This window comes from Tamandua tetradactyla, chromosome 11 (assembly GCF_023851605.1).
Source record: "Tamandua tetradactyla isolate mTamTet1 chromosome 11, mTamTet1.pri, whole genome shotgun sequence".
Lineage (NCBI taxonomy): Eukaryota > Metazoa > Chordata > Mammalia > Pilosa > Myrmecophagidae > Tamandua > Tamandua tetradactyla.
In genome coordinates, this window is record NC_135337.1 from 13593878 (window position 1) to 13621740 (window position 27863).

Genomic DNA, 27863 nt, shown 5'->3' on the forward strand with positions numbered 1-27863 from the left:
TGCAGCTTTTTTTAAGAAATAGGAAAGAATCCAGAAATACATCCTTATATTTTGTTAACAAGTCTTCTCTGCCTTCTAGGTACCGGAAAATTCCTGGAGACAAATGCCAAGGTGGGGTTAATCCAGTCCGGGAAGTAAAAGACTTGAAAAAGAAATGCACAAGCAACTTTTTGAGTCCAGAGAAGCAGGTATGTTAAAGTAGATCTGGTTTAGATACAAGTGTTCTGCCAGGAAAAATCAAAGGTATAGCATCAAAAAATTCATTACTGAATACAACGTGGCCAGACTACTTCCGGCAGGCGTAGGAATTATTAAGATGAAGGCTGGGTCACAACAATAAGCTCACCCTACTGAAAACTCCCTCTTGCTGGGAATAAAATGATATCTGTAAAGTTGTCATATCCCTGAGGCATAGAGCTGAGGATATCTCTGAGGCTCATAGTCATTTAGGAACAAGTCTCAGGAAGTGTAGCTTTAAACGGCCTTGACCTAGTGTTTTATGCATGTGGGAAAGAAGAGAACCGGGGAATAGGTAGAGTGGTTCACTGTGCTGAGTCATGGAAAGTGTATTTAGAATGAAGAACTGAACTATGTTAATAATGGGCTGGCTTTGATTTAGAAGCAAGTGGTGGGGCTGGCTACAAGTCTGGAATATTAAGCACTCTGGCCGGGATTTGGGAATACTGTAGAGAGGAAACCTCTTCAATGAGGACTGGGTCAGCATGGATGTGGGGCAGTAAACTCTGGGCTTCAGTTTTCTAATCTGCAAAATGAGAGGTTCAGCTGGACGATCTTCGGTCTCTTCCTCATTCACATTCTGAAGGGTGAGGGACTGACAAGGGGTGGGATTAAGAAAGCGTTGGGAGATGAGTGTGTGGGTGTGTGTATTTGTAAGGGGGCAAGTTCCTCCTTCTCTGCACCCCCTCCCCTGGACTCCTGATGGCTGTCCTCAGAGTGTTTGTGTGTCTGATTGCACAGGACTCCCGCTCACAGGGACACAACTTGTCCCAGAATCTAACTCCGCCTCCTCTTGGATACATTGTAAGCACACACTCCCTATCTCCCACCCAGAAGCAGGTAGGTCAAATGCCAACAATGATATGAAAAGGTTTATTTGTAGAAACATCCCAAAATAAGTAAAAAATCATATATATGTATATATACAAAAAATAAAACTTGGTGCTGTATAATGGCCCTATTCTAGATTCATTCAGCCCAATATTATCATAGTCTACCTTCCCACTCCACCCTGAAGCTCCAGGATTTGTGAACAGTGGTTCAGTATGAAACAGTCACAATTTCCATTTGACTTAGGCAGTCGCCAAGGCTTCCAGTGTTAACTTTGACCTTGAAGCTCCTACGTTTGCAGCATTCTGACAGCTTTAAGGCAGCCGGAGCTCTGATTTCCCCCTGCCAGTGATACTCTCCTGGTAGCACTGACATGGTTTTATCTTGGGGGGGTTGGAAACTTAGCCTCATAAACTGCCTGGGGACTGTGTAGATTGTTCATAGAGAAATGAGGGGCATGAGCAGCCTCTTTGAATTAAGCTCTAGAATATGCATTCCTAATAAATGCTTTTGTGTATATGTTTTAATTTATCAAGAATTCCCAGTCAAATTCTGTTCCCATTATCCTGGCTATTGTGGGATTGATGCTGGTCACTGTCGCAGCAGGAGTGCTCGTTGTGAAGAAATACGTCTGTGGGGGAAGGTAAGGAGCATGAGAGTGAATCGGAGGTGCTGCACTCAAACCAGAGAGTTGGCCAGGGACCTATGATCGAATCTGTCTTTGGCAGAAACCAGCTAGTTGAAATGATATTCCTGAAAAATCAGATCAAAATCTCATCTCTTTTATTTTCTATGTCAAGTATGGGCTGTGGTTCCTCGTGTATGACTCATTCTATGAGTGTAGAAAATTCAGAAAATCTGTAATCCTATGAGAAACACACCCCTTCTTGTCAATGAGAATTAATGGAGGTTTCTGTTTGCAGGTTCCTGGTGCATCGATATTCTGTGCTCCAGCAGCATGCAGAGGCCAACGGTGTGGACGGCGTGGATGCTTTGGACTCAGCCTCCCACACTAATAAAAGTGGCTATCATGATGACTCAGATGAGGTAAGATTATTTCTTCTTGAGGGGTTGTCCGAAAGTACAAAAGAAAGGTGATTAATCTCCTATTCATGGTAAAGATGCAATTGGGGCAAAGGAGGGTAAAAACTAGGAACAGCAGTTAATGCCTGTAAGACGAATTAGATGATTGCTTTCAAAATACGAATCCTTCAGACTGTCAATAATATGGTACATGTCTTTTTCTTCAGGACCTCCTGGAATAGCTCTTCAGAGGAGCTGGGACCAAGCATGGATGATGGAACCGCAGTACCTCTTACACTCCCTGTGGCTCCGACTTGGGGAAATAAATTTCCCATTGGGAGGGATCCAGCTCTGTTTCTGCTGCTTCCATCAAAGCCAAAAGGACCTACACTAAAGAAATGCAGGGTGGGGGTAGGGAAACCTAAACAGGCTTACACAATTGGCTCTAAGAGGGGGGAAAGCTTGTGATTTTTTTAAGTTCTGTCTTTCTGCAACATATGGGCTTTTTTTTTGTTTTTGTTTTTAAGGGAAATGAAATAGAATTTGAAGGGAACATTTAACTAACCTCACTCTCGCGTGTTTTGCATGGCACCTGCTACCTAGGGTAGCTGCCAACTCCAGCATCAACTCTCACAATATACTTGGTGCTGTTTTGGGCTCTGCTGGTGACATGAAGCAGATGCAGAGATGAAAACAGAGGCCACAATACCTGGCACAGCCTGGGCAGCCTTTCTTCCTCTGGGACAGCTCTCCTCCAAGAATACTGCCCACCAGCTCTTCACCCAGATTCCTGTTCCCCCCACCCCCAGGACCCTAGATCCCAGTGATTTTTCTTCCCATTTAATTAGGGAATACCCTTGTTAATTGCCCTTTGGCAACTCACTTAACCATGTGCTTCCAAAATACTAAATCCGGAAAATTTAAAGGGCAATATTTTTAGCTAAGGGCGTGGGCCAAGAGAGCAGCGGAGAATTGACTAGATTTAGCACCTATTAAAGCAGAAATTCTTGCCGCTTCCGAGATCTTTCATGCCATGCTTTGTATGTGTGCCAGTGGACTTGTTCAAGGGCAGGGTACAAATCTGCCCTTGATGTTTGCCCAGGCTGAATGATCTCTTCACTAGAGTTGATTTTTGAGGCCCAGTATAGCCCCTGAGGATTGGACATCACAGTCTTCCATTTCCCCTTTTGCCCTGTTGTGTTAGCTTATTATTAAATCATTAAAATAGCTGCTTATTTGCTTTTTCTTAGACTGCTGTTGTACATGGAGTCAAGGACTAGAGATATTTTCAGATTTATAAGCTTTTAAAATATATATACGTCAGAATTTTATTAACAGGCTCTCCTTCTCACCTTTTTTTTTTTCTAGTTTTGCCAAATAATTTATTGGCATGAAATTTCGGCTGAACCAGTTGAAAACACACTTCTAGCTTGGATCATGCTTTGTGTGATACATTAAGTTCCTTTTTTAAATTAAAGAAAGTTTTCCTTTTGACATTTTTCCAAATTAAATAAACTATAGAATGTAAATGGGGGTGGATTTTGGAATGGACATGTAATAATGGAAGGCTGTAATAATTAGTTTTAATACAACTTGACTATTTGCTATACAGGAATATAGTATAGTAAGTTTTTGTCCTAAGTATACCTACTGTGCTGGTCACAGTTTCTCCCAATAACTATGATTGGGACATTTTTCCTTTGGAGGCTGCCGTTTTGCTGCTAGTTCATTTTGTGGCTAGAAAGTCAGTGAAAAGTAAATGTGCCAAATTAACTTTTGTCAGAATGCATGAGCAGATGGCCACCAGAATGGATTAGCAGCAGCAGGAAAAGTGGGGAAGGGAGTAAATAAAGACTTTTAGAGAGTTTGAAATTGCAGTAAAATTAAATCAGGGAGCTTCAGTTAAAAAATGAAAGCAGGGTGGGTCACAGTGGCTCAGCAGGCGGAGTTCTCGCCTGCCATGCATAAGACCCGGGTTCGATTCCTGGTGCCTGCCCATGCAAAAAAAAAAAAAATGAAAGCAGGTTTTGTGAACAGAGTGAATGTTTTTGTTAAGGCCAGAAAGCACTGGTCTTTTAGGAAAAGCTTATTAAATTTGCATGGTTTTTAAATTTCAAGTAATTCCAAAGATATACCAGCTCACAGATGATAAAAATGTCAGACTTTCTCCCGCCCACACCTTCTGCCCAGAAAAGGCCCATTTACACCATATGCCTTTTCTCCCGGCGTATACCCAGTGTGGGTAGATGTGCTGATATATGGAAATTATCTTATTAATTTTAAAATGTAGAAAGTATCTATAATGGAAAAGTTAATTTTCTTCTCTAACCGTATATGATAAAGGCTTGTAATGATACCTGGGATTTCTGTAGACCTTGACAGTTTTCAGAGCACTTTCACTTGTATTATGTCATTTCAACCTCACAACATTCTTGCAAGATTTAAAAAAAAAAAAAAGACAGCTTATAATCCCCATTTTTAGGAGAAGAAGCCAAGGTACCATCATTGAGTAACTTGTCCGGGGTGCCTGTGTGTATTATAAGCAGGACCTGTTAATTGTCTAGAACTCTTGGAAGCCTTTGTACTAGCAAGTGCTGAGTACCTGGAGCACGGCCTCTTAGAGATGACTAACTGTTCTTTAGGATGGGATATTTTCTTTCAGAGCAGAATTTAGCACCTTGTTAGACTCTTGCCACCTTGATAAACAAAATTGTGTTCTCTTGTTTTTCATGGCTAAAATTAATGGTAGTTTCAAATATGCTTTTAGAAACTCCCCCCTCATCTGATTGAAGGTTCATTGTTCAAGAGTCCAGGGATGGAATCTTCATTCATGGGTCACCCATCTCTGTTCTCTTTGCTTTCAGTCCCTGATTGGCTACTTATTTGGTTTGAGTGCTGCTAACAAGCCCAGCTCATTCCCTTAATTGGCTAGTTAGCTTTTTCTATCTGGCTGTATCCCCAGCCAGAGAGTAAGACAGCCTAAATCCATTATAGCTTCTAGGGGAAAAGAAATTTCCAGTATGTTCCATGAATGTAAAGTTGGGAGCATTGATTTTGAAGGTAAATAGATCATTTTATAAACTCCAGGCAAGATGGTAGCAGAAGAGATTATTTCTGGAGGTTTTAGCACTGGGACTTGGCATCATCATGATCAGCTGGGCGTATCACATGGTCTGGAGTGATCAGAGCTAGTAAGTCCAGGCGCAGCACTCGCCAGCCCTTCCTGCTCTGGGAGCAAGTGTCTTGGGCCCAAGGGGAGTTTGGTTTTTAGTGAGACCAGGTCACTGAATGTCGCAGCTCCCTATCCAGAGACCAGGGATGGATCCACCTAGATTGTTAATTGATTAGAAATACCATTTAAAAGAATAAAGGTCTTTGGAGAATTGCGGCAGTTCTAGGGTAGGCTCAGGAGAGTCCATCAGTGATCTAAAACTGAAACTTAGAGTTTGCCATATGTCTCTAAATAGGCTTTCTAGTGTGTATCCCTTACTTTTAGGTTTTAGGGCCCCGACGTCCCTGAGAGCTGACCTTTCATCCTGACAGGTTAGTGAAGTGCTGGCCACCTCCAGCTCCTCACCAGGTCTGGAAATCTAGCTGTGTTCTCTCGTGACCTTCATCACTATACTACGATGAGAGGTGACCAGGCTGGCGAGGCTGTAGGCATTTATTTATTTTCTAGGCAAACCATCCAGGTATAGAGATTCTCATTCCCTTTTAGGAGGGCTCTAGAGAGCCCTGCCCTTGTAAGCAGTGGCCAGAGCCCATGCTCCTCACTGGTGGGACACCCCCTCGCTCCCTACAGAGTCAGGCACGTTGAACTGCTGTGACAGGAAGGGTTCAGCGGTCCGTTTTCTACCACCTTTCCTCAAGCAGAAGATAAGCATGGGCTCACACATCCTCTGAACAGAACCAAAGGTAAAGATTTGCCACGTGATGGAGTGACAGGGAGGGCTGAAGTCAGCAGGTGCTGGACTTTCTATTCCATCTGCCACTGACCTGCCTGGCTCAGGCAGCTCTGGGAGCCCCTCCTGGGGCCTGCCTTCATGGAAGATAATTGCAGTAGCAGAAGCACGTTGATTTCTTGGTTGTGTTGCATTATAACAATAAGTTAATCAGTACATTAATTTGAAATTGTTTTCAACGACTTGCTGTATGCATTTTTCCACACCAGTACATTCTTAAGCGTCCTTGCTTATATAGGATAACGTAAACTAATCTGTACCTTTATATATATATGTGTACATATATACATGTATAAACTGTATAGTGTACATGCTAATGATTTATTGATATGCCCCACATCTTTAATGCATTTCCCATCGTCCGCATGCCCTCGGTTTGTGGTAGGATGATGTCAGTGTTCCCTGATAATTCTGCCCACCTCTCCCGTGTTTGGGTGTCCAGGAAGGAGGGTTCTGTTCATACTCTCCTTCCTTTTGTGCACAGAAATGCTCAGGGTCCCCATGTGCCTGTTCAGCCCCCTCTTGTCTCTTCGTCCCCTTCTGAGCATGCGGTCCCTCCGTGTTCTGTACCCTCCCCACCCCCCCACCCCCAGCTGTGGGACAGCTGCCTTCCTACCAAAGTGTAAAGCAGTATTAAGACCATTACTGCATGTGCTCTAAAAATCCAGGTTTTCTGTTCCCTTGGGACAGAAAATTGCATGTAAGGTGGGATAATCAAATTTCAGTGACCCATGTCAGTTATACAACAGAGCCAGACTACGTGATAAGATTACACAAAATGGAAGTAAAACTCAAATTTCTTTAGCACTGTGTAAATAAATCTGGATATGTTTAACTTTGTACTGGTAATTTTCTGTATATTTGCAATATTTGGGTTAGAAATAAAACACTGCACTTTGTTACCTGACCTACTGAGATGACTATACTACAGTTTGTTAATGTGATAGCTTTTCCAGTTTTCTACTTCAAAAATCAAATTCCAGCAACAAGAATAAGACAAGTAAAGAGCCAGAACTGTACCTTTATAGCATGAAAGCTGTTAGTTTATGGGGAAAGCAATGCACTTTTTTCTTCTTTATGCTCATAAAGATACACCTTCCAAGGGTATTTGTAAGACCTTTCTTGTTCTTACTCCCAGAAGGCCTGACAAACCCACCCCACATGCCTCTGGTTTCAGTTGCTACACTCTGTCTCTCCTGCATTATTTTTTCCTTCTAACAGGTTTGACTGTTAGAAGAGAACAAGAGAAATAGGTCAGAGAAGCTTTCAAACTAGTCGTGATTTAACACAAGTCCAGCTTTTTACCATCCAGCCCTGGAGGTCAAGCCATAGGCACCCTCTTTAACCATCCTAGGCTCTGATAGACGAGCTCCTAGGCCTAAAGTTTATCTGCATGTTCTCCTGACCCTCAACCGCTATACAAGGTATAGCCAGAGAGGAGTTCTGTTCTTCGGCTTCCCGCCCTAAGATAACAGGTTTCCAGGAACTTGTTGACTTTGCCCCCAAATTGGGAGTGGAAGAAGGAATGAGTGAAGGGCCCATTCATTTGATCAAGCTTGTGCTTTATTATTATTTTTTTTCCATGAGGAAAATAAAGACGAAATACTGAGTTCTGGAGGTCAGAATGTGGGAGTATTATAGGAAAGGAAGTCATTTGGATGGCATGCAAAACATGTGGAAGGATGGTTTGGTAACCCTGGAAATCAGAGAGTACCTTTAGTGTGTAAGTAGCACCTACTGTGGGCTGGCCACTCCTATATTTTTATCACTTTATCCTCAACACAATTATGGCATCATTCCCTGTTTCACAGACCAGGAACCTGAGATTCTGAGTCTGGTTTGCCCAGGGGTAGGGTCACTTTGCTCATGAACGAGCCACATAGCCAAAAGTCACAGTCCAGTGCTCCAACCTTAGGCCCCTGGCTCTGCCCCTCCACCACTGCTGCCTCTCACGTTATTGTACTTCATCTCACGGGGAAGGGAGCCATTGACAGCTTTCAGAAGGAAGCTGCTGGCCTGACTTAAAAATAACTTATGGAGCAATTAGTCTCCTACAGTGTACTAAGCACTTTGTAAGATTACCTCTTTTAGTCCTGAGAAAAACCCTATGGTTATTAGTCCCATTTTACAGATGAGGAAACAGACTTAAGAGAGACTGTGACATGTTGCAAGTCACACAGCTAGTTGGCGATCAAGCCACAATTGGAGCCCAGGTAGTCTGACTTCAGTGTGCAGACCCCTTACCACCACCCTGCACTCTACTGCAAGTTGATAGGACTCTAAAACTCATGAAACGTGGGAGAAGAGAGAGGAAGAGCTGTTCAGGGTGTGCCTGTGAATCACCCGGCTTGTGAGCCCCTTTCCTGGGCTTGAATGCCCTGTTGGGTGAGCTGGAGATCAGGACTTGAGGCGTCATCCAATCCGGACGCCCTATTTGGATGGTCTGTGCTAAACAGCACCCCCCACCTCCCACCCCGCCCGATGGCTGTGTGAGGGATGTCATCTCTCTCCCAAGATAACAGGGCCACCTCCGCCCTCCTCCTGTAGCTATTCTGGGCTGCTCTCTGATCCCCCTCTCCCTAGCCCCTGCTTCAGCCCTTCTACTGAGAGTAGCTGAGTGGGAAAACCACCAGCCCAGTTACATAACCCTGCGGCTGGGACCCCGGGAGGCCAGGCCCAGAGCAGGTGTTCAGCCCCTCCCTCACCATCATCCGAGGAAATCTGCAGCTAGACCCCAGTCTCGGGGTGAGCCCGGCATGGAGGCAGCCTCGGCTCTGGAGGGGGCCTCCGAGTTCTCAGGACCTACACTGAAGGGAAAGGAAGCCAGCCCAGCCGATGCTGAACGTCCCCACGCTGCGTCTCGACAGGGGTCCGGCAGCCCCACTCCCCAGCTCCTGGCCCCCATAGAAGGTGACCCATGGCAGTTGGTGGGGTAGGGCGGATCGGGTGGGGGGAATTGGGGAAATTATCTTTACCGCCCTGCACCCTGTGAGGCTCTCACAGAGCTAAATCACTTTATGGGATTGGTGTTCAGGGCGGGCACGCATTAACTGGAGACCCCCAACCCCTTCCTTGATGGATTTTTGCTGCTGAAGTGTCTGCTGGATTTTTGCTTCTTAGCTAAGAGGCCAGCAAATATTGTTTGTGGCTTTTTACAGTGACTAAAAATTATTTGTTTATGCTTTTACCTTTTAAAAATGTCTTTCACGGGCACTTGGAGAACCTGATAGCCAGTCAGAAAGGGAAGGAGAGATGAGGGAAAAGGGGGGAAATCAAAAGCTTAAAACAACTGGGAGGCTAAGTGTGGAATAGAACAGTGACACTCTGCCCCTGCCTGGGCTAGGACCTAACCCCCTACCCCTCAGGAGCTCCCATGGGACACCCTAGCCTGACAGAATCGGAGTACGGAGTACCGTGGGAGTGGAGCCCTGCTGGGAAAAGCATTCGGCCTCCCCTCCATTGTGGGCTCTCTGAGCCTTTCAGCAAAGAGGCACTCTTAAACTATGAGGCTGCCGTGGCCCCTTGCGACCCCAGGCTTCCCAGCCAGCAGCCTTGCCCTCCCCCACACCCCAAACTCCGCTTCTCAACTGTCCTGGCTGAGGTTAGCAGCGGCGACCCTTATCTGGGAGCCAAGAGCAGGTACATCTCCCTCTGCTCCCGGCTCAGCAGACCCAGCGTGGAGGGCAGAAGCCCAGGGCCCGCCTTTCATGGAGAAAAGAGATAAACGAAAACATGGGTTTCTCCCTTGTTTAATCAGCAGAAGCAACCACAGGGCTGTATGAAATCCCTAAGAAAGTTACCTGCACATATATTCTGCTCTCAGCACTTTCGGAGTCTTTAAGTGCAGAGGATATAAAGACAAACAAGAAACCAGTGGAATCCCAAAGTAGGGAGAGGTGGTAGGAGAAAAGACACTGGACCTGGAGGCAAAGGTGGCGGTATGATTAGTAACACCTACCTAGCAGGGTAGTTGAAAGGATTGTCGCAGTAATCCAGAGTGCCTTGGAGGAAGCCAAACCAAGATGTGAACAGATAATAAAGCTTATTTCTAAATCAGGGATGAAGATAGGAGTTCCACCTCCAAATAGGGTTGCACCGGTTGCTTTCTCTCTAACCTCAACCTGACGGGAGAGGCTAGGTTTTCAGAAGCTGTTGGAATATCAAGGGCAGAGAGATGACCCAGTTTGCCCCACTGAAAAAGGGGTGGGGAGAGCAGAAGTTACTGTGAACATATCAAGCTGGGGTGATTGTGGCAGAAAACCAGCGTCTTCCCCACCAAGGCATAGCAGATGTGTCACAGGCAGAGAGGGAATGAGGGCCCATGCCTGCTGACTCCCCGACTTTTTCCACTGGCCTCCACAAAATCCGAGGGGAGGACCCCCAGCTCACCCATGCTTCTCCCCTCTGGCTACACAATGGGGAAGCAGTAGGCATCCCAGAGGCCACTGGTAATAAGGCCACCATTTGACACTTTGCAAAGTATGTTTCTATCTGTTATTTGCTTGGATAAAAACAAGACAATTCAAATCCTGGCTCTGTCCTGGGACCCTAGGTAAGTCTATCCACCTCTCTGGGCCTCTATTTTCTCATCCTTAAATTGAGGAGTAGAACTAAATCAATGGTTCTTAACCTTTTGGTGGTTTCAGAGTCCTAGGAAAATCTGGTGAAAGCTGTGGACTCACCCCAGGAAATATATACAGAACTGCTCAGGGAGTCAGCAGAGCCCCAGAAGCCCAACATCCTCAGGGTGCTGTGGGCCTCTGGTTGGGAGCGCCCAGACCAGACAACCCCTGAGTTTCCTGTGAGCTTCAAAGACTTTTCATCTTCTTAACTCCTCCTCTTTCCTCTAAGGAGCTTTGTGGGACCAAGCAGGGGAAAAATTGGGCCAGCATCAGAAGCAGAAATGAATTAATCAGAATAAACTGCCATGGGCCACCACGGAGCTGTGAGACAAGACGGCCTGCTACACGGCTAAATCAGCAGAAGTAGGTAGCTGGCATCGGGAAACAATCCTACGTCTATCCTCAGCATTACACTGAGGCATTGTGTCCTGGACACAAAGCCGGGCAAGGGGCCAGAGGAGAGCTTCCAAAATACAGAAAAAGCTGCATCCCTGATGTAGAGAAAATGTGACCCTGAGAGGAGGGAGCACCCAACTGCTGATTTCAGCATAATTACTCTGGCTGAGTCTCTTCTAACCGAGCTGATCTGTCTTCTAGGCATGAGACTTGGCTTGAGCAATATATGACTATTTCCCATGGAAAGAGAATAAGAAAATGGGCATAAACTTCAGCAGAAGGAAATTAGGGAAGATGTTAGGAGTTCCTGATCTGGAGGAGTTGGGATTTTTGAACTTGAAGTAGTCTTCTCTCACAATTTTTAAGGAAGAATTAGCAGTTTTCAGAGAGAAATAGAGTCCCAAGAGTGACACAACTCAGAAGCAAATGGCTCCCAGAGGACTTTTCAAAATGCCTTTCCCCCAAGATTTTATGAAGGGAGAAAACCAAACTTTGGCTGTTACACACCCGATCTCAGGAAACCTAGGCTCTGCGGTAGGGCTCAAAGCTTTAATTCACATCCCTCCAGGCATCTCAGGAGGCTAAAGATCTTGGGAGTCAGAGAAAGCCATGCCTTCCCAAGGTCAGTACAGTTAACACCTCTCTGGACCAAGGAAGTGTGAAAAGAGATGCCCCAAACACGCCAGCCCCGTATTAACATTCTTAGCAAAGGGTCGGATTGCTCTTGTTTGCTTGTACTGACAGCAAGTGCTGGGTTGAGCTGGGAAATGGCAGCAGATCTCGCTGCTGACGGAGCATCTGGGGCTGTCAAACACTCGCAGCCTCCAGCACTTTGTCAGCTGCTTCGGCCTCAAGCCTCTCCTCAGCCCTCCCAACGGGGGCCTGGGAGCCTGCTGAGAGCGGAGTTCTTGCCTTTTAATCCTCAGAGATGGAACACTCTAGTAACTTAAGTTGCCCCCCTATCAATTCATCCTGTAAGGGAATTCCACTTCCAAGCAGAGAATTGGCAAAGGAGGCCCCCAGGGAGGGAGAGAACATCATTTTAGCTGTCTCCCTATCTCTTCTCCCTACTCCAGCTAGGATCCCCTTTAGATCTCCAAGGCCATTTCCGTCCTTAGTTTATGCTCCCAATGAACCTATTTAATTTCTTTATCTTTGGTTCAGATAAAAGGTTAATATTTTTCAGGATACTCTTCTAAGAACCAACAAAAAAACTTGGTCAAGACAAATACATACATCAGCATGCATCTGTCTATAAAAGCCAGTCTCCTATCTGAGGTCTCAGAGTGGGGCTCAGATGGCACAAAGGTCCTGGTTCCTTTCTTCTCCGCAGTCTTTACAGTCCTTGGGTATGTCCCTCTCCTTTCCCTTCTTTGCGTCTTCTCTCCAGCGGTGAGCACTGGCAGAGCCCTGACTGGGGTGCCCAGTCCTAGAGGGACCCTGCAGGCTGGGTAAATGGACAGAGACCCCATGCACAGGTGGGGAATCCTTCCTTCATCCTGCCTGCAGAATATCAGTGTCAAAAAGAGCTTGATGAAGGGTGCAAGAATTCTTGATATTCTGCAGGCAGAGTGAGGAATGGCAGGCCTGCTTTCTCCCTAGCCTTGCCACGTCCCAACATGTTGAGATATTAACCCTCATTTCCAATTCTGCTGCCCCCTTTTACAAAAAACCCTTAAGACCAGCCTGGTCTCCACTCCTTGGCTGTTTGCCAAGACAGCCACAGGCAAGGAACAGTCACACAAACACTTCTGTTCTTCACGCCCACGCGCACCCTCCACCCCCCTGCAGGAACCACCAAAGGAGAACAGAGGGCACCCAGGCAGGGTCTCAAGGGGCTTGGGGCTACCAGGAGAATGCTCTCCTCGAGGCCGGGCCCTGAGCCGCACGAGGAGGGAGGCTGCAGCAGGGCCACCCAAGGCCCTTGATCATAAAACTCAGTTTCTGAGGTGAGGTGCGTCTGGGGAAACCCCAAGCCATACAGCAAAAATGGAAATGAGGTAAATAAAATGGACAGGGTGCCCTGTGTGTTTGCATTTGCATTTGCATTTGTTGAGAAAGGTTAGGGGGCGGCTGTGGGGGTGAGGCTGCTAGCCTCTGGACCCTGGTCTATGAACTGACATGTGGGATGATCATGGGAGAATCTTCGTTTCTTTTCTTTTCAGTTTCACTGTTTAAATGTTTACGTTTTATGATGTGATATTTAAACAGTTCACTGTGTAAGTAAACATACTTACATCCGGGGAATGTATTTACAGGTAAATGCATGTGGTCAAAAAAGCTTGGAATCCACCATCAAGCTGTCATACTGTTTGCCACAGGAGTGTGCCTGGGGTGGGCTTTTTCTAACTGCCGGGTGTGGACTGTGGGGGGGGGGGGGGCGTTGGTGGAAACTGAGTGCTGTCACACTCCTCTCAACACAACAGCTGAGGCCCGCCTCTGCCTGGGCCCAGAGAGGGCAGGACCCCCCAGGGGAGCCCAGATGCAATGTTTGAATTTCCCAACCGAGGCAGCCTGAGGCACCCCTAGAGGGAGTGATCACACCTGGTCATTCTCCAAACCTTGCACTCAGTGCTTTCTGGAGAGTCTCCTGTCTCACCCTGGAAACCAGTGGACTTAATCTAATCTCCAGCTCTCTCTGGGACAGTCCTGGGAGATCAAGGGGAAGTGAAGAGTGGACCTAATCTTTCCCAGATTTTATCTGTACAAAGTGATCCTCCCCATTGGGAGAACACTCCGCAGGTGCCTGGGAGCAGGACGGTCACAGAGGAAGGGACCAAGACGCCCGCTCCCTCTGCGCTGATGTCAGGGCATCGTGTGGAATCCAGGGTGTTGACCGAGCCTGCAGAATGGAAAGCATTCTCCTTGAGCCTGGTGCCACCCTGGGGGCCAGGGCCAACAATTTGGAGATCAGAATTCACTTTGAAAGTGGCCTTGATAGAAGGAGTGTTATTAAGGACCAATATAGAAGACGGGTAGAAAGAAAAGCCATACAAGACCGGAGTGGTCTGGGCACACACAGAAATACTTAACTGTTGCAAAGTCAACAGGTGAGGTTTATAAATTAAAAGAAGTAAACACCAGTTTTGCATCTTGTGCTCTTTCCCGCCAAGACACTAACGGCTGTCCAGGGAGAACTTTTGATCCATCTCTTATCCCTTAAATTCCAGCACGGCGATGGGAGCAATCTTCCCATTTGTTGACAAGAGGGACTAATTTGCTGCGAAATGTCTGGCTCATCCCATCCAGCTGAGTGCAGTGTCCACCTCTAAGCGCTACACTCTTCCCACCCAGCACAGGCTCACCACCTGCTGCTCTCTCTCTTTCCACCACTCAGAGCATCCCAAGATCTGGCTACCTCGGACACTGAGGCAGACCTACGTCCGGAAGGTTGGGGATACAGTGAACCTACTAATCCCATTCCAGGTGATCATGCCAGCCTCACGCCCGGGCCAGGGCTTTCGGTTTGGAAACGGATACCCAGAGCCCTGCTCGTAGGGGTGCAGCTGTCCTGCCTTGGACAGAGGGGGCCCACATCTCTGTGCACTCCTGAGGGTGGGTTCGGGTGGGTTCGGGTAGGTTGGGTTTGCCCCATGTGATGAGGTCAGGGCTCACCCACGTTTCTTCAGTCACAGAAGTCTGAAAACTCTCAGTCTGGAGAGCTCTTGGGAATTTGGCCCCAACTGCTCTGGGTGTCCAGTACCTAAACTCCCAGAGAGTGAGGACTCAAAACCATCCCCCTTTCCCATGACCTTTAGGCTGCTGCTGAAAGAAAGGAGTCCCTGGGGAGAATCTGACTTCTGATGGAACTTGCAGCTGCAAGTCAAGTCACTATGAGAAGAACATGGGGTGGGTCTGACCCCTACAGCAGCAGGGAGGGTCGAGTGGCCACTTGGGCTGTTCACGGTCTTCTCCGCCTTCCACAGGGCAGGCCCAAGCCTACCGCCACTTGGACCCATGATGGTCATGCCTTGGACTCCAGCCGTGTGACCGTGAGGAATGGGGAGCGGGACTCCATCCTCTTCATCCGGGAGGCCCAACGTGCTGACTCAGGCCGCTATGAGCTGAGTTTGCAGCTGGGCGAGTTGCAGGCCACTGCCTCCATTGACCTTCTGGTGATTGGTATGGCGGGGAGAGGGGGACAAGGGTGTCCTCAAGGGCTCCTGCTCCAGGCTGGGGAAGCTAGGGCGATGCCCATCTCCCTCAAGCCTGGGACGCAGTGGTGGGTGAAGGGAGAGGCAGCTACAGGAAACAGACCAGCTTGAGCAGTGAAAGGAGCTAGGGGCAGTCGTGAAGTGACCTCAATGCATGTGGGTGCACCACGCCCACCGCTGTGGCTTTGCCCTTTCAGAGAGGCCGGGCCCTCCTCAGAGTATAAAATTGGTGGATGTTTGGGGCTTCAGTGCTGCTCTGGAGTGGACACCTCCCCGAGACACGGGCAATACAGCACTGCTTGGATACACAGTGCAGAAGGCTGATGCAAAATCTGGGGTGAGGCTCTGCTTTGCGGGGGAGGGAGGCATAGGGCGTTCTGGAGTGGGGCTCGGGTAGCTCCTTGGGGTGGGCTGAGATGGGGCGAGTTCATAAATCTCATTTATGGCCTCTTCTGGGGCGCCCGCAGCTGTGGTTCACGGTGCTGGAGCGCCACCACCGCACCACCTGCTCCATCTCCGACCTCGTGGTCGGCAACTCCTACGCATTTCGCGTCTTCGCTGAGAACCAGTGTGGCCTCAGTGAAACAGCCCCCATCACGTCTGACCTCGCCCACATCCGGAAAGCAGGTAAGGCACAGAGACCCTGAGCTGGGGAGAGTGGAGAATGAATACGTGAAGAGGGATGGGGTGCTCAAACACGGCACCTGGCCCAACTTGGTCCCCTTCAGCTACAGTTCACAAGATGCAGGGGTTTACTCAGCGAGATTTCTCTGAAGCCCCAAAGTTCACCCAGCCTCTGGCAGACTGCACTGCAATCATTGGCTATGACACCCAGCTCTTCTGCTGTGTCCGTGCATCCCCCAAGGTGAGTGGGGAGTTCTAGGGGACTGCGTTGCCCTGTGTCCTGCTTCTGTCCTAACCGCAGCTGCATCCCAGAACATTCTAGTCAAAACATCTGCTACCAACACCATCTTCTGCCTCTTCAAATGCACATAATACAGGCACGGTCGGGCACTCGGAGTCTGAGACAGACTGATCTAGGTCATGTGTCCAGTTTTCTTTTTTAATGTTTCACTCCTCACACATGAGGATATCACTTACTGACCAGCTGGCAGTGAGGCATGAACCTCAAGTTGTCATCCCAGTTGGAGAGACGGAGCCCATGGGTTTCTCCTCACTCACCCGCCTAACGGCATTTGGTCCAAGGAGCATGCACATGCAGACCGCCTAGAATTCAGCCTTTGACCACAGATCTGAACAAGATTCTTTGTCTATTTACAGTCAGGTCACTGACCTCCACACATAAAACATCATTAACAAGTACCTTTATGTTTTAAATCCTGGGCCAGACTGTCTGGGTAACATCCTGCAGGATCAATAAGCTGTAGGGTATAAATCCTACAGTATCAATAACATCCTATAGTATCCATAAGGTATAACATCCTACGGTATCAGTAAACATGGTAGGGTATCAATACTTCCTAACCAAAGGGGAGAGCAACTCAGAAGCCAACAGCACAAACCGAATACGTACACATCACAATGTATGTATGAGAAAGAGAGCCTGACACCCAGCACTTAAGATCCGTGAAGGGGATGCTTGAGCGGGTTGGAAGAGAAGTTATCACTTTTCTTTAGATCAGGAATACTTTATGAAAGAGGTGAGGTTTCAGGTTTTGGTCTTTCAACCAAGAGAAGGGACTTTGGGGACTAATGAAGGTACTGAAAGGAGAACCCCTTCCCACAACATAAGGGGCTGGGAGCCTTCCAGAAGACCAGTTTCTCTTCTAGATCCTTTTGCCATCTCTCCTTCCCATCCTCTCCACCCTGCCGCCTGCTTTTAAAACATCCTACTCCTCCTGCTTCCCTTGATGGTCTGTCCCCAAACCGCGTAAGTGACGAGTCCCAAGACCTGAGCACAGGAAGAGCCACTGGTTCTCACCACCCCCTGCTGTCCCCTTACCTTCATTTTCCAGCCCAAGATCATCTGGCTGAAGAACAAGATGGATATACAAGGCAACCCCAAGTACAGAGCCCTCACTTACCTGGGAATCTGCTCCCTAGAAATCCGCAAGCCTGGTCCCTTCGATGGGGGGATCTACACCTGCAAGGCTGTTAACCGCCTGGGGGAGGCGTCTGTGGACTGTCGGGTGGATGTGAGAGGTAAGCGCAAGAGGAGAGCTGGTGCCTTCGGCTGCCAATCATCTCCTTTCGCCACATGTGGAAAAGTCTGGGGCCAGAAACAGAAGTCCAGGTGGAGAGGGCTTGGTTTGCTTCCCACTCCAGGCCTGTCATCAGGATGTGATATAGTTGAGGAGCCAGTGTTATTACCTACTATCTAATTTTTCATGATAATTCTGTAATACGGGAAGGCAAGAATAGGTATTTCCATTTTGCAAAGGAGAGACCGGAAGCACAGGGGAGGTGATTGGTTTACTCAAGAATTTCAATGCTGATTCATGGAAGAACTGGCACTATGGTGGAAAGGGTCCCGGACTTGGAATCCCAAGACCTGAGCCCAAATTCTAGCGAGTCTCTTCAGGCAATACTTTGCAGAATTGTTATGAACATTAAATGACCTAATGGTTGCAAAGGTACTTTTTGAATTGTAAAGCATCATTCAAATTATTATTATTATTACCCAATTCTCCTGGTCCTCACCCAGATTTTTTTCCTTCAACTATTCAATCTTCTTACTCCCATCCCAAGAAAGCTGCAGCTTTTATTTTGCTTTCTCCTTTTTTTTTTTTTTTTTGTTTCAAAGGTACATGTCCTCTCTATCTATTCAAAGTATCCGTTCATTTAGACAATACTGTCACCTTGTGCACATCTCCATCATGGCATTTAGTAAGTTCCCCAACCCCACCCCCACTCCCACATGGGGAGGCACTGGGATTCGAACCCGGGTCTCCAGCATGGCAGGCAAGAACTCTGCCACTGAGCCACCGTCGCAACACCCAGCCTTAGCAAGTTGCTTTATAATGATTTATTTACAGATCTGTTTCCCACTAAACTATAAGCACCATAAGGGCAGGGACAGTCTGATTCACCTTAATCTTATTCGCCCAATGCCTAGTTTACTGTCTAGTCCTAGTTCAGCATTTAACAGACTGTGGTCACTCTGCAGACCTCTGTTTTGCCTGAGTCAGGGTGAAGTGGGGAGACTCCATAACCAGCGCCATGGACCTGGAGTAGAATATTCCCTCCCAAGGCTCTGAAAGAAGGTTTCCCAGAGATTTCTGAGATGTTAACATTGGGAAATGTCTGAATTTTTGCAGCTCCTCATTGAGCTACTACCAAAGAAGATATGACCAATGCTGAAGAAGGTAAGAAAAGAGGAGCAGTGTGGCTAAGTGGATACTTCGTGTTTATGGCTAGCATTGGTGAATCAGGGACAGAGGTGCATTCCTCAGTCTTTCTACCATGCACTCACTGATGACCACATTTTTTAAAAAAATCACTTAACACTATCGATGTGGAAGCAATTTATCAAAGATGAAGTCAACTTTTGTTGCATACTCTGTATATCGATGATCCTCAAGTTGATGATAGAAATTGAGCCAAGCAATCCTCTGAAGAGCAGTGATACCATCTACCTAACTGTAAGGGGGCCCTGTCGGGGGGATGTGGGCAGGAATTGCAAGAAAAGATGTCAAGGCAACCATCAGGAGTGGAGGAATTGATAAAGGGGCACCACACCTGGTAACAAGGGCGCCAGGAGCCAGGACGCTGCTCCTGCCAATTAAGTATTTCTCCCTCAGTATCAGAAGCATGATAAGAAATAGATTTTTTTTTAACAGTTTGGAAAAAATGGACTCCTTTCCTTCCAAGGGAAGAAAATCACCATTAGATGTCATAATAATTTAACATTTGGGTATGCAGTCCCAAGCAGCGCATTATTAGCAAAGGCCAACCCAGATAATCATTTAGAATTTAATGGCATCTTCAGATTCTAAACCATTAGCAGTAGAAACATTGTGTATTAGCTGATAAATAAGGTGAGAAGAAGCGCATGAAAGAATTAAAGAGAACATGTTTCCAATGTCTCCTCTGATTTGCAGCTTCTGGCTCATGAAAGTTGAGAATGAATTAGATCCCACAAGGCATTTATTAAGACCATTGTTATATAGAAAAGCAAAACCCGTAAGGATGCGTGAAAAGTGCAGACTCCTGGGGAGAGCTCTCTCTGCCAATCGGCTTGCAGAGAATTCTCGCTCTGTACCGACCTCAGCGTGTTAGGGTTGAGTTAGCTGCCCTTTTACCTCTCTCACAGCCAGTGCCCAGCAAAGAAGCAGGGAAGCAGGCAACTCACAGCACAGGACCTCGGGATGGTGTCCAGAGTCCTGGATGGGCTCTAGCTGTTTGCTGTTGTGGCCACACACATAGCCTCTCTTTTCTGTGCCTCTAGGAAAACATGACAGTGGCAAGACTGTGTTTGTAAGAAGCTCCAGCACAACATCTGGTTCGCCACTTAAATAAATGTGTGGATCTTCAATGTATAAGTTTCCATCTGTTTAAGCCTTTTTTTTTCTTTTTAGAGAAGTTGTGGGTTTACTTCATGCGTAAAATACAGGATTCCCATACAACCTCCTACCACCAACACTTTGCATTGGTGTGGAACATTGTTGGCACAACTTTTTAATTGGGCTATTAACTAGAGTCTAATGTTTAACTTAGGGTTCACTGTATAGTGAGGTTCTGTGAATTTCTCTTCAAAATTTTATTCTGTTACTATTTAAGGAAATCTAACATTTCCCCTTTTAATCATATTCAGATATAAATTTCAGTTCTATTAATTGCACTCACTGTGTTGTGCTATCATCACCGCCATCCATTACCAAAAACATCTCAATCATTCCAAATAGGAACCCTGTACATTTTAAGCCTTAAATTCCCATTTCCTAATCCCACCCTGTCTCCTGGTAACCAAGATTCTAGATTCTGATTCTATGAGTTTGTGTTTAAGCATTTTTTAAAATATGAAAATCATGTAGAAAGTTTAGCCAGACTGTTTGGAATCTCAAGACCTTCAGACTCCTCCTTCTCTTCCCACATCCACATTCCCTTTCCTGGAGATTTCTAACACTGTCCTTTCCCTTAGAACATCTATGACGGAACTGAATTCAGCCCTGTACGTATACCAGATGCTAGAAAGCGATGCGGAGGGTGACTTGCTCACTTCCCAGTATAAATTGGGATGACAAGATGCACATCCCTTGCAAAGCAAACAGCAGCACACTCAAATGTGTACATAGTTAATTAAAAACAGAACACTAAGTCCTGAGGGCTTGGACGATACTGGGGAAGTTGGAGCAACGTCACGTGTTAAACCCTAGGGGAAAGAATAAAGGTGAGGTGGTCTTGCTTACATCTGTTTTTATTCTTATAACTAAGATATTGAAGGCATTGTGTGAAGTCTGCAAAAGATGGCCACCAACAATTCCTCCCAACCTTGAGCAGGTAATGTGCTCTTCCCATTGAGAGGTGGAATCTATTTCCCTTTCCCTTGAATCCGGGCATACACATGACTAGCTTTGACCAACAGCACAGAGGAAGTGATGCTGTATCAGTTCTGGGGCTAGGCCTTAAGAGGAAGCTGCTCATGGAAGCCAGCTGCTAAGTAAACAATCTCAGGCTAGACTGCCGAATTATGGAGGACAACCAAGAATCCCAGCTGATAGCCAGCACCAAGACCCTAGACAGGTGAGACCACCAAGGACCCTTTGACCTCAGTCAAGCCCAGTCAACACCTTTTGTAGTCGTCCCTGCAGAGCCCTGCACAAATTGCAAAATTATGAGCAAATAAATAGTTGCTTTTGTGTCAAGCCACTATGCTTTGGGGTGGTTTCTTGGCTACTCATAACAGTAGCCTAAGCATCAGGCACTGAACTAAGTGCTTTATCTCTTTTCATCTTCATGTTACAAATGAGGAAATTGAAATTTAGAAATGACAAACTGCCCCGAGTCATGCAGCTGGTAAGTAGCAGAGCTAGGATTTGAACTCAGTCTGTGTCCTAGTTCACTAGCTGCAGGAATGCAATATACCCGAAATGGAACGGCTTTTAAAAAGGGGGGATTTATTAAGTTGCAAATTTACAGTTCTAAGGCTGTGAGGATGTCCAAAGTAAAGCAAGTCGATAAAAATGTCCAAGTTAGGCACCAACAAGAAGTTACCTGCACTCAAGAAAGGCCGATGAAGTTCAGGGTTTCTCTCTCAACCAGAAGGGCACATGGCGAACACGGCGACTACCGCCGGCTTTCTCTCCAGGCTTTCTCTCCAGGCTTCTTGTTTCCTGAAGCTCCCCAGGAGGTGTTTTCCTTCCTCATCTCCACGGCTGGTGAACTCTCTGCTTCGTGGCTTTGTGGTGTTCTGGAACTTTCTCCAAAATGCTTCCTCTTTTAAAGGGTTCCAGTACACTAATCAAGACCCACCTGGAACGGGTGGAGTCACATCTCCTTCTAATCCAAGATTAATACCCACAGTTGGACGTGTCACATCTCCATGGAGATAATCGCATCCAAAGATTCCAGCCTGCATTGAGTAGGGATTAAAAAAACGTTGCTCCCACAAGATTAGATCAGGATTAAAACATGGCTTCTCTAGGGTACATAAACCCTTTCAAACTGGCACAGTCTGTCTGACTCCAAAGCCTTTCCCATCTCCTCTCGTCTCTTTCACCTCATGACCCCCAGGGTAGTTGGCCTGTGTCAGAATCATGGGTTTTAGAAAGAAGACATCTCCAGGAGGCCATAAATATTAAGCAAGTTTCGAGGAGGAAGGGGTTGTGATTTTGCTGAGAAGGATGTGGAGGCTTTTCTGGTCAGACTGAAGACACATTCCAGTTCTTCTCAAATGAGTTCTACAAGAGAATTAGGTCCAACATCCCTTGGCATCCATTATATGCCATAAATTAACTCCTTCCTGTGCCTCTAGAATGTCACTCGTTGTGTATTCTCCTTGGGATAAGTGAGGGAAAAAATCAGATAAACCATTTCTGTGGGGTTTAATGCACGCAGGGAACTCCTTTGCTGGGTAGATGTGGTGGGTCAGACTGCAGAGGGGCCGAGGTCAGGAAGGGGTGAATCACCCCCAGTTATGATGCCCTATGAATCAGTTAGATCTTAGGCTTCTGCCCGCAGCCCCAGACTCCTGCTGTTGGCTGAAATACTCAAGGGCCTTAAAGTTCATTATTCTCAACCTTTAAGATGACGAAATAAAATTTTCATACCGAATAAGACCTCCTGTCACAGCTATTCCTGCTTTCAAGGAGAACTGCACTGGAATCCTTAGTTTTTTCATTTATTCATTCAGCACAAATGGAGTACCCTCTGAGCTAAGGCCTACTACGTGGCTGGGAGTGGTTGTAATTTCTTCATTCATTCATTGTTTATTCAGTATCTTAAATATCTATCCTACACATCATTTTGAAGTTGAAGTGAGGGTGGGTGAAGAATTCTTCTGTCTGAAATCCATACTTTCTGGCTTTGTGGTCATTCTGACGGAGGAGAAAGCAGTTCCATTACTTTTATTTTGGTAATACAACAACTTCCCAAATCATAATGTGGTGACCAAAAAGTTGAGATAGGTTTCCTTTCGCGAAATTGACTTCCAATCTGCTAAAACTTCCTCCCTCACCTACAGGTGAGGCAATGTAGAGTTCCCCTACTCCGGCTGCTTTTAGGAGAGGAAAGAATGCAGTCAGTTAATAGCTTCTCCCCGCTCATCCCCCATCTCCCCTTCGCCACTACCCATCTGGAGAGGAGGCAGCTGCGGGCCCTGGTTTTCTCAATCTCCATAGACCCAAGATCCTAGAACCAACAATTAAAATTCCACTTTGACCAGCAAGCCTGCCTAGGGAGAGGCTATCCACTTCTCTCAGCAATTCGCTTATCATCGTATAAACTTGCCAGTTCCTGGTGTTCCCACCCTTTCCCTTATCACCTCCAGTAAATTACAAGGCCCCTTTGCTTGCTATGGCATTTATTACAGTAACATCTCCTGTCGGCATCGCCACTCAACTTCACAGATTACAAACCAGGAAATAAACAAAAAAAACCAACACATGGCCAAAGTAGGAGTTATAAATTCTGGGGACTAAAACTCAGGCTCTTTGTTTCCAAGAAAGCTTTTCAGCCATTCTTTAGGGCCTCTTTAATTTTTTAGACCATTTCTAAAAAGCTCTGTTAATTACTGGGGTACAGCCTACCCACCACAACATTTAGAAATAACAGAGAAGATATCTTTAATAAGTAGGCTTAAGAATTTTACCAACATAGCTTTTAGTTCAGTGATAGTTATAAATACCCTCCTTTAAAGGTCTCTAAGTACATGGTATAAAACTTGATGTTACTTAAGTGAAGTTATCCTCTTGTTAATGCCTTAAGTTGGGCATTTTCACGACCATAGGACTGTAACTGCAACTTAATAAATTCCCTTTGTAAAAGCCAAAACAAAACAAAACTTGACGTTCATAATTACCCTCCTGGCCAGCCTGTAAATAACTATCTTTCTCATTTTAAGTAAACAGAGGCTCAGAAAGGTCAAAGATTGTCAATCGGATGAATGTGAACTCACTTCTCCCAGTCTAAAGTGTCCACTGTGTTCCTCACACCTTGCCGCCTCAAATTTCGAATGTTCTTGCTTAAGGAGGCAAAGGAGAATGCACGTCTTCGAGAACCTCAATACGCCTAAACTATAAACGTTTAGCTGCTCCCATGACGTGCAAAAATCACAACTGAGGAGCACCTGGCAAATGCGACGCTTGCACACTAAGCGCGCCCGTGCAAACGAATTTTCTCAGGCCAAGCGTTGGTTTGGGTGCCAGCACGTGGGTGGGGAGCTGGGTAAGTGGGTGGGGAGCTGGGTAAATGGGCCCTTCCACCCAGCCGTCCCGGCCTGCAGAGGCGCCGAGCCCGCCTCCTGCACACCCGCCGCTCACCCGCCCTCTCCGGGACAAGGAGTAGAAGGAGGCGGAGGCGGAGAAGAGGCCGAGGGAGGATGGGGCGGGGCGGGGCGCGAGGCCGGCCCCCATTGGCCTGTTCCCCTGCGCTCCGCCACGAGGCCCCGCAGCCCGGCCGCGGCTTGGCCCTGCCGCCCCGCCTCCCGCGAGTCTTTCTCGGAGGGCTCCTCCGCCCCGCCCCGTCCGGCGGACTTCCGAGCTGCGGCCAGCCAGCGCCACGCCCCCTGGAGGCGGGGGATGCCGGGGCCCACCAATCACTGTGCGCCTGTGGCGGTGGGGGGTGGGGTCCGAGCAATTCGAATGGGGCCCCACCCCCTCGGGGCCGATTCCCGGGATTAGATCGTGCGATGGTAAGTCCCTGGACGCAGGAGGTGAGCTGGGGATGGGACTAGAAATCGGGGGGCTGGGCTGGGGGGTTGGGGTGGTGTGATGCCGCGGGGAATGGAAACGCTGCTTGAGGAGAAGAAGGAGCCGAAAGATGCCGGCGGGGATGGGGATGGGGCGCGCGGAGAGGCGGGCAGCCGGGGGAGGGGGGAGAAGGGGAGAGGCGGCAGGGGCAGCTCGCCCGGCCTTGCCTGGGCGGCCCGGTGGGTTCGGCAGGAGGTTCACGACGCGGGGCGGGCAGTTAAAGGGGCAGGAGCCACCCCTGGGGCGCCTGCATTATCCCCAACCCCTGGCTCGCCCCGAGTCGAGCTGGGAAGCCCTGGGCCAGATAGAGCCCGGTGGAAACCTGTGTTTTCTCTCCAGCTCGGATCTAAACTGCCGTTCGCTCCTGCAGGTTGGAACATGGATGGTTTGGAGGAAGGTAAGGAAACCGTGGAGGAATGGAAGAGGTGGTGAGATTGAGGGTCATGGGCCAGGACTGGCACTCATTCTTCTCTTCCCTTCAGATGTAAAGTTTATTGTGGATGAGACCTTGGACTTTGGAGGGTTGTCACTATCTGACAGGTACCATCCTCCTCTTTATCCTGCTTGTTTTCCTTCAACAACATCTGCCCGTCTCTAACCTCTTTCTCCTGAATTACTGGCCTCTGGAACTTAGACTGGTAACTTGGCCGGGTTTGGAGTGCTGGCACTGCTGGGTGGCTTTTTTAACTCCGGCATGATTGGGGAGGGGAGAAGGGATATAAAGCCTGGAGAATTTTTAGGTGTTAAGAAGGGTGAGTGGATTTGCTACATCCTCATCTTGGCATGATGTCAATGTCAGTAGATTCCCATGGACTATTGGACGTGCAGAACCAGGCACCCTGTCACCTAGAGGCCAGCTCTCCCAGCCAGCGTGGGCATCAGGGTTTGCTGGCTCTGTTGCAGGATTTTGCCCAGTTCTTTTAAACACAGCCTCCTGCTCTCTTTGCTGTGCGTGTGGTACCTGGTTTGTTTTCTGTCTCAGTCGTGAGGAGGAAGACATGGCTGCGTTGGTGACCCCAGAGAAGCCACTCCGACGGGGCCTATCCCACAGAAGCGACCCGAATGCGGTGGCCCCGGCCCCCCAGGCTCCGAGGATCAGCCTAGGCCCCCTCAGCCCGGAGAAGCTGGAGGAGATCCTGGACGAGGCCAACCGGCTGGCCTCCCGGCTGGAGCTGTGCGCCCTGCAGGAGCGGGAGGGCGCAGGCCAGGGCCCCGCGCTGCGCCGGGTGAAGCCCAGCCCTCGGCGGGAGACTTTTGTGCTGAAGGACAGTCCTGTCCGTGACCTGCTGCCCACCGTGAGCTCCTTGGCTCGGAGCACCCCCTCCCCTAACAGCCTGACCCCCCGACTCCGGAGCAGTGATAGGAAGGGATCAGCCAAGGCACTTCGGGCAGCGTCTGGAAAGCGGCCGTCCGGTGGGAAGAGGGTGAGTTTAGAGAGGTGGGTTCCCCTGGACACAACACATGACGTGGTGCAGGGGTAGAGTGGTTTCCTCACTGGTAAAATGAGGATAGTAATGTCTACCTCATGGAAAAGCATTGGTCTAAAGTAAGCTCTCAATAAAAGAGAGTGATGATGGTGATAATGGTGGTGACGATAGCAGCTAGCTCCTGCCGTGTCCTCAGTGGCTTCTAGGCAACTCTCTACCATTTATTTATGCCTTAATCAGCCAGTGGAAAAGATTCTTTCTCCATTCTAGTCCATATTTGTTTCTCTTTGTGTTTCAGGAGTTGCCCACTTGCAGTCTGTTCCCCACATCAAAAAGCCCAGCATCTCCCTCTCCCCTTGCCCGGTCATCTTCCTCTCCCCTTGCCCGATCATCTTCCTCTCCCCTTGCCCGATCATCTCCCTCTCCCCTTGCCCGATCATCTCCCTCTCCCCTTGCCCGGTCATCTTCCTCTCCCCTTGTCCGATCATCTCCCTCTCCCCTTGCCCGATCATCTTCCTCTCCCCTTGTCCGATCATCTCCTTCTCCCCTTGCCCGATCAACTCCTTCTCCCCTTGCCCGATCAACTCCTTCTCCCCTTGCCCGATCAACCCCTCCAATCCGGGGGAAAGCTGGGCCCAGTGGGAGAGTAATAGCAGGTGAGGAGACCTGGGCTGCAAAGCTGTGGGTGAATGGGGAGTAGGAAGGATGTGGACCTTTCCCTGAAATTCCTCTGCTCTCTCAACCAGCCCCAACCACCCTTGTCAGGCCCGTCCTGGCCCCACAGCCTTCTACCAGCAACTCTCAGCGCCTGGCCCGGCCACTGGGTGCAGCTGCCAAACCTTCAAGTCGACTGCCCGTTCCCTCGGCCATCCCCAGGCCTGCCAGCCGAATGCCACTCTCTGGCCGGAATGGCCCGCCTAGCAGATGTGGCCCACCGCCGGATGCTCTGACAGCTCGGAAAGGGCTTCCAAGACCAAGTGCTGCAGGACACAGAGGTGAGGAAGAATGGACGTGGGGGTAAGAAGAATCAGGAGGAAGAATACCTTTGCTTGTCCAGTTTGACCCCAGCCTCCCAGAGCAAGCAGCAGTGACCACTTTCTCCATCTTTATTAGAACTCTCTTTGAAGATGGAGAGACTAAGTTAAGGAGAGCAGGGGCTCGGCAAAGAGTTTGGGTCTTGATCCTCAAATATCTAATTTTTTTTTCACCTCGGGGTAGGGAGGGACCACTCTCAAACTCGCTCTGCTTTGGCCCAGTATTTCTTTCTGAGGTCAGTTGAGCTTTCTGTTAATTTGTTTCTTTTTTTAACCTCCATCAAGTTCCTGTCTCCCAGCGACCACATATTCCTGGCACTGGTGCCACTCGCAGCAGTCTGCAGCCACCCCGGAAAGTTGCAGTCCCAGGACCCACCAGGTAATACTGCCCAAGGTGCTCTCTGCCTCTCTCCCCTGCCATCCCAGGCATCCAGGCCATCAGGCACAGCAGCCCTGAATCCTTCGTGGGCCCTGTGGCAAGGTGAGGGCGAGGAGGGGAGGCTGGGGGATGGGGTTCCCATATCTTCCCAACTGGTGAGACCCTGAGGAATCACACTCAGCTGGGTGACATATGGCTTGAGAAAGCATGATTTAAAGCAGTTCCTTCTTCTGTCTCCTTAGGTAAAAGATCAGGACAGCGAGCAAGAATCCAGTAGCAAACCACTACAATCACTACTCAGATCGCCTCAACTTGCCTCTCAAGCCCTCTCCTCTGAGCAGGTGCTGACTCTAGAAGATTCTGGCCTAGGGACAGGAGGAAGAGACACTGCCCCTGCCCCCAGAAGTAGAGACCATGGGAGGTGGGGAGG

General features: G+C 48.2%; 3 protein-coding genes across 9 annotated transcripts in view; all 3 read left to right on the forward strand.

Annotated features, from left to right (window-relative positions):
- SORT1 (sortilin 1) overlaps positions 1-4121 on the forward strand; it is a 77144-nt gene extending 73023 nt beyond the window's left edge. For 4 of the 6 annotated variants that reach the window (XM_077120006.1, XM_077120007.1, XM_077120011.1 and 1 more), the window contains exons 17-21: positions 80-188; positions 979-1077; positions 1605-1711; positions 1992-2115; positions 2319-4121. In XM_077120006.1, the coding sequence (XP_076976121.1) occupies positions 80-188; positions 979-1077; positions 1605-1711; positions 1992-2115; positions 2319-2333 (454 nt within the window). In that variant the 3' untranslated portion in view covers positions 2334-4121. The remainder of the gene's footprint in view (positions 1-79; positions 189-978; positions 1078-1604; positions 1712-1991; positions 2116-2318) is intronic. The other 2 variants (XM_077120009.1, XM_077120010.1) reach the window with 1 other exon arrangement.
- A 4663-nt stretch (positions 4122-8784) lies between these two features.
- On the forward strand, positions 8785-18994 carry MYBPHL (myosin binding protein H like). Its single transcript, XM_077119474.1, has 8 exons — positions 8785-8963; positions 14409-14497; positions 14998-15193; positions 15423-15562; positions 15693-15852; positions 15954-16090; positions 17202-17388; positions 18504-18994. The coding sequence occupies exons 1-8, from the start codon at positions 8810-8812 to the stop codon at positions 18512-18514; spliced, it is 1074 nt and encodes a 357-aa protein (XP_076975589.1). The 5' UTR covers positions 8785-8809; the 3' UTR covers positions 18515-18994.
- A 5469-nt stretch (positions 18995-24463) lies between these two features.
- PSRC1 (proline and serine rich coiled-coil 1) lies at positions 24464-27786 on the forward strand. Of its 2 annotated transcripts, XM_077120017.1 has the most exons (8): positions 24464-24535; positions 24933-24990; positions 25076-25133; positions 25576-26017; positions 26319-26676; positions 26767-27015; positions 27340-27433; positions 27676-27786. In XM_077120017.1, exons 1-8 carry the CDS (start codon positions 24533-24535, stop codon positions 27677-27679), a joined length of 1266 nt encoding a protein of 421 aa, XP_076976132.1. In that variant the 5' UTR covers positions 24464-24532; the 3' UTR covers positions 27680-27786. The 2 variants fall into 2 exon arrangements, with proteins under 2 accessions (XP_076976132.1, XP_076976134.1); XM_077120019.1 differs by lacking the exon at positions 27676-27786 and having other exon boundaries at positions 27340-27437.
- Positions 27787-27863: the final 77 nt, after the last annotated feature.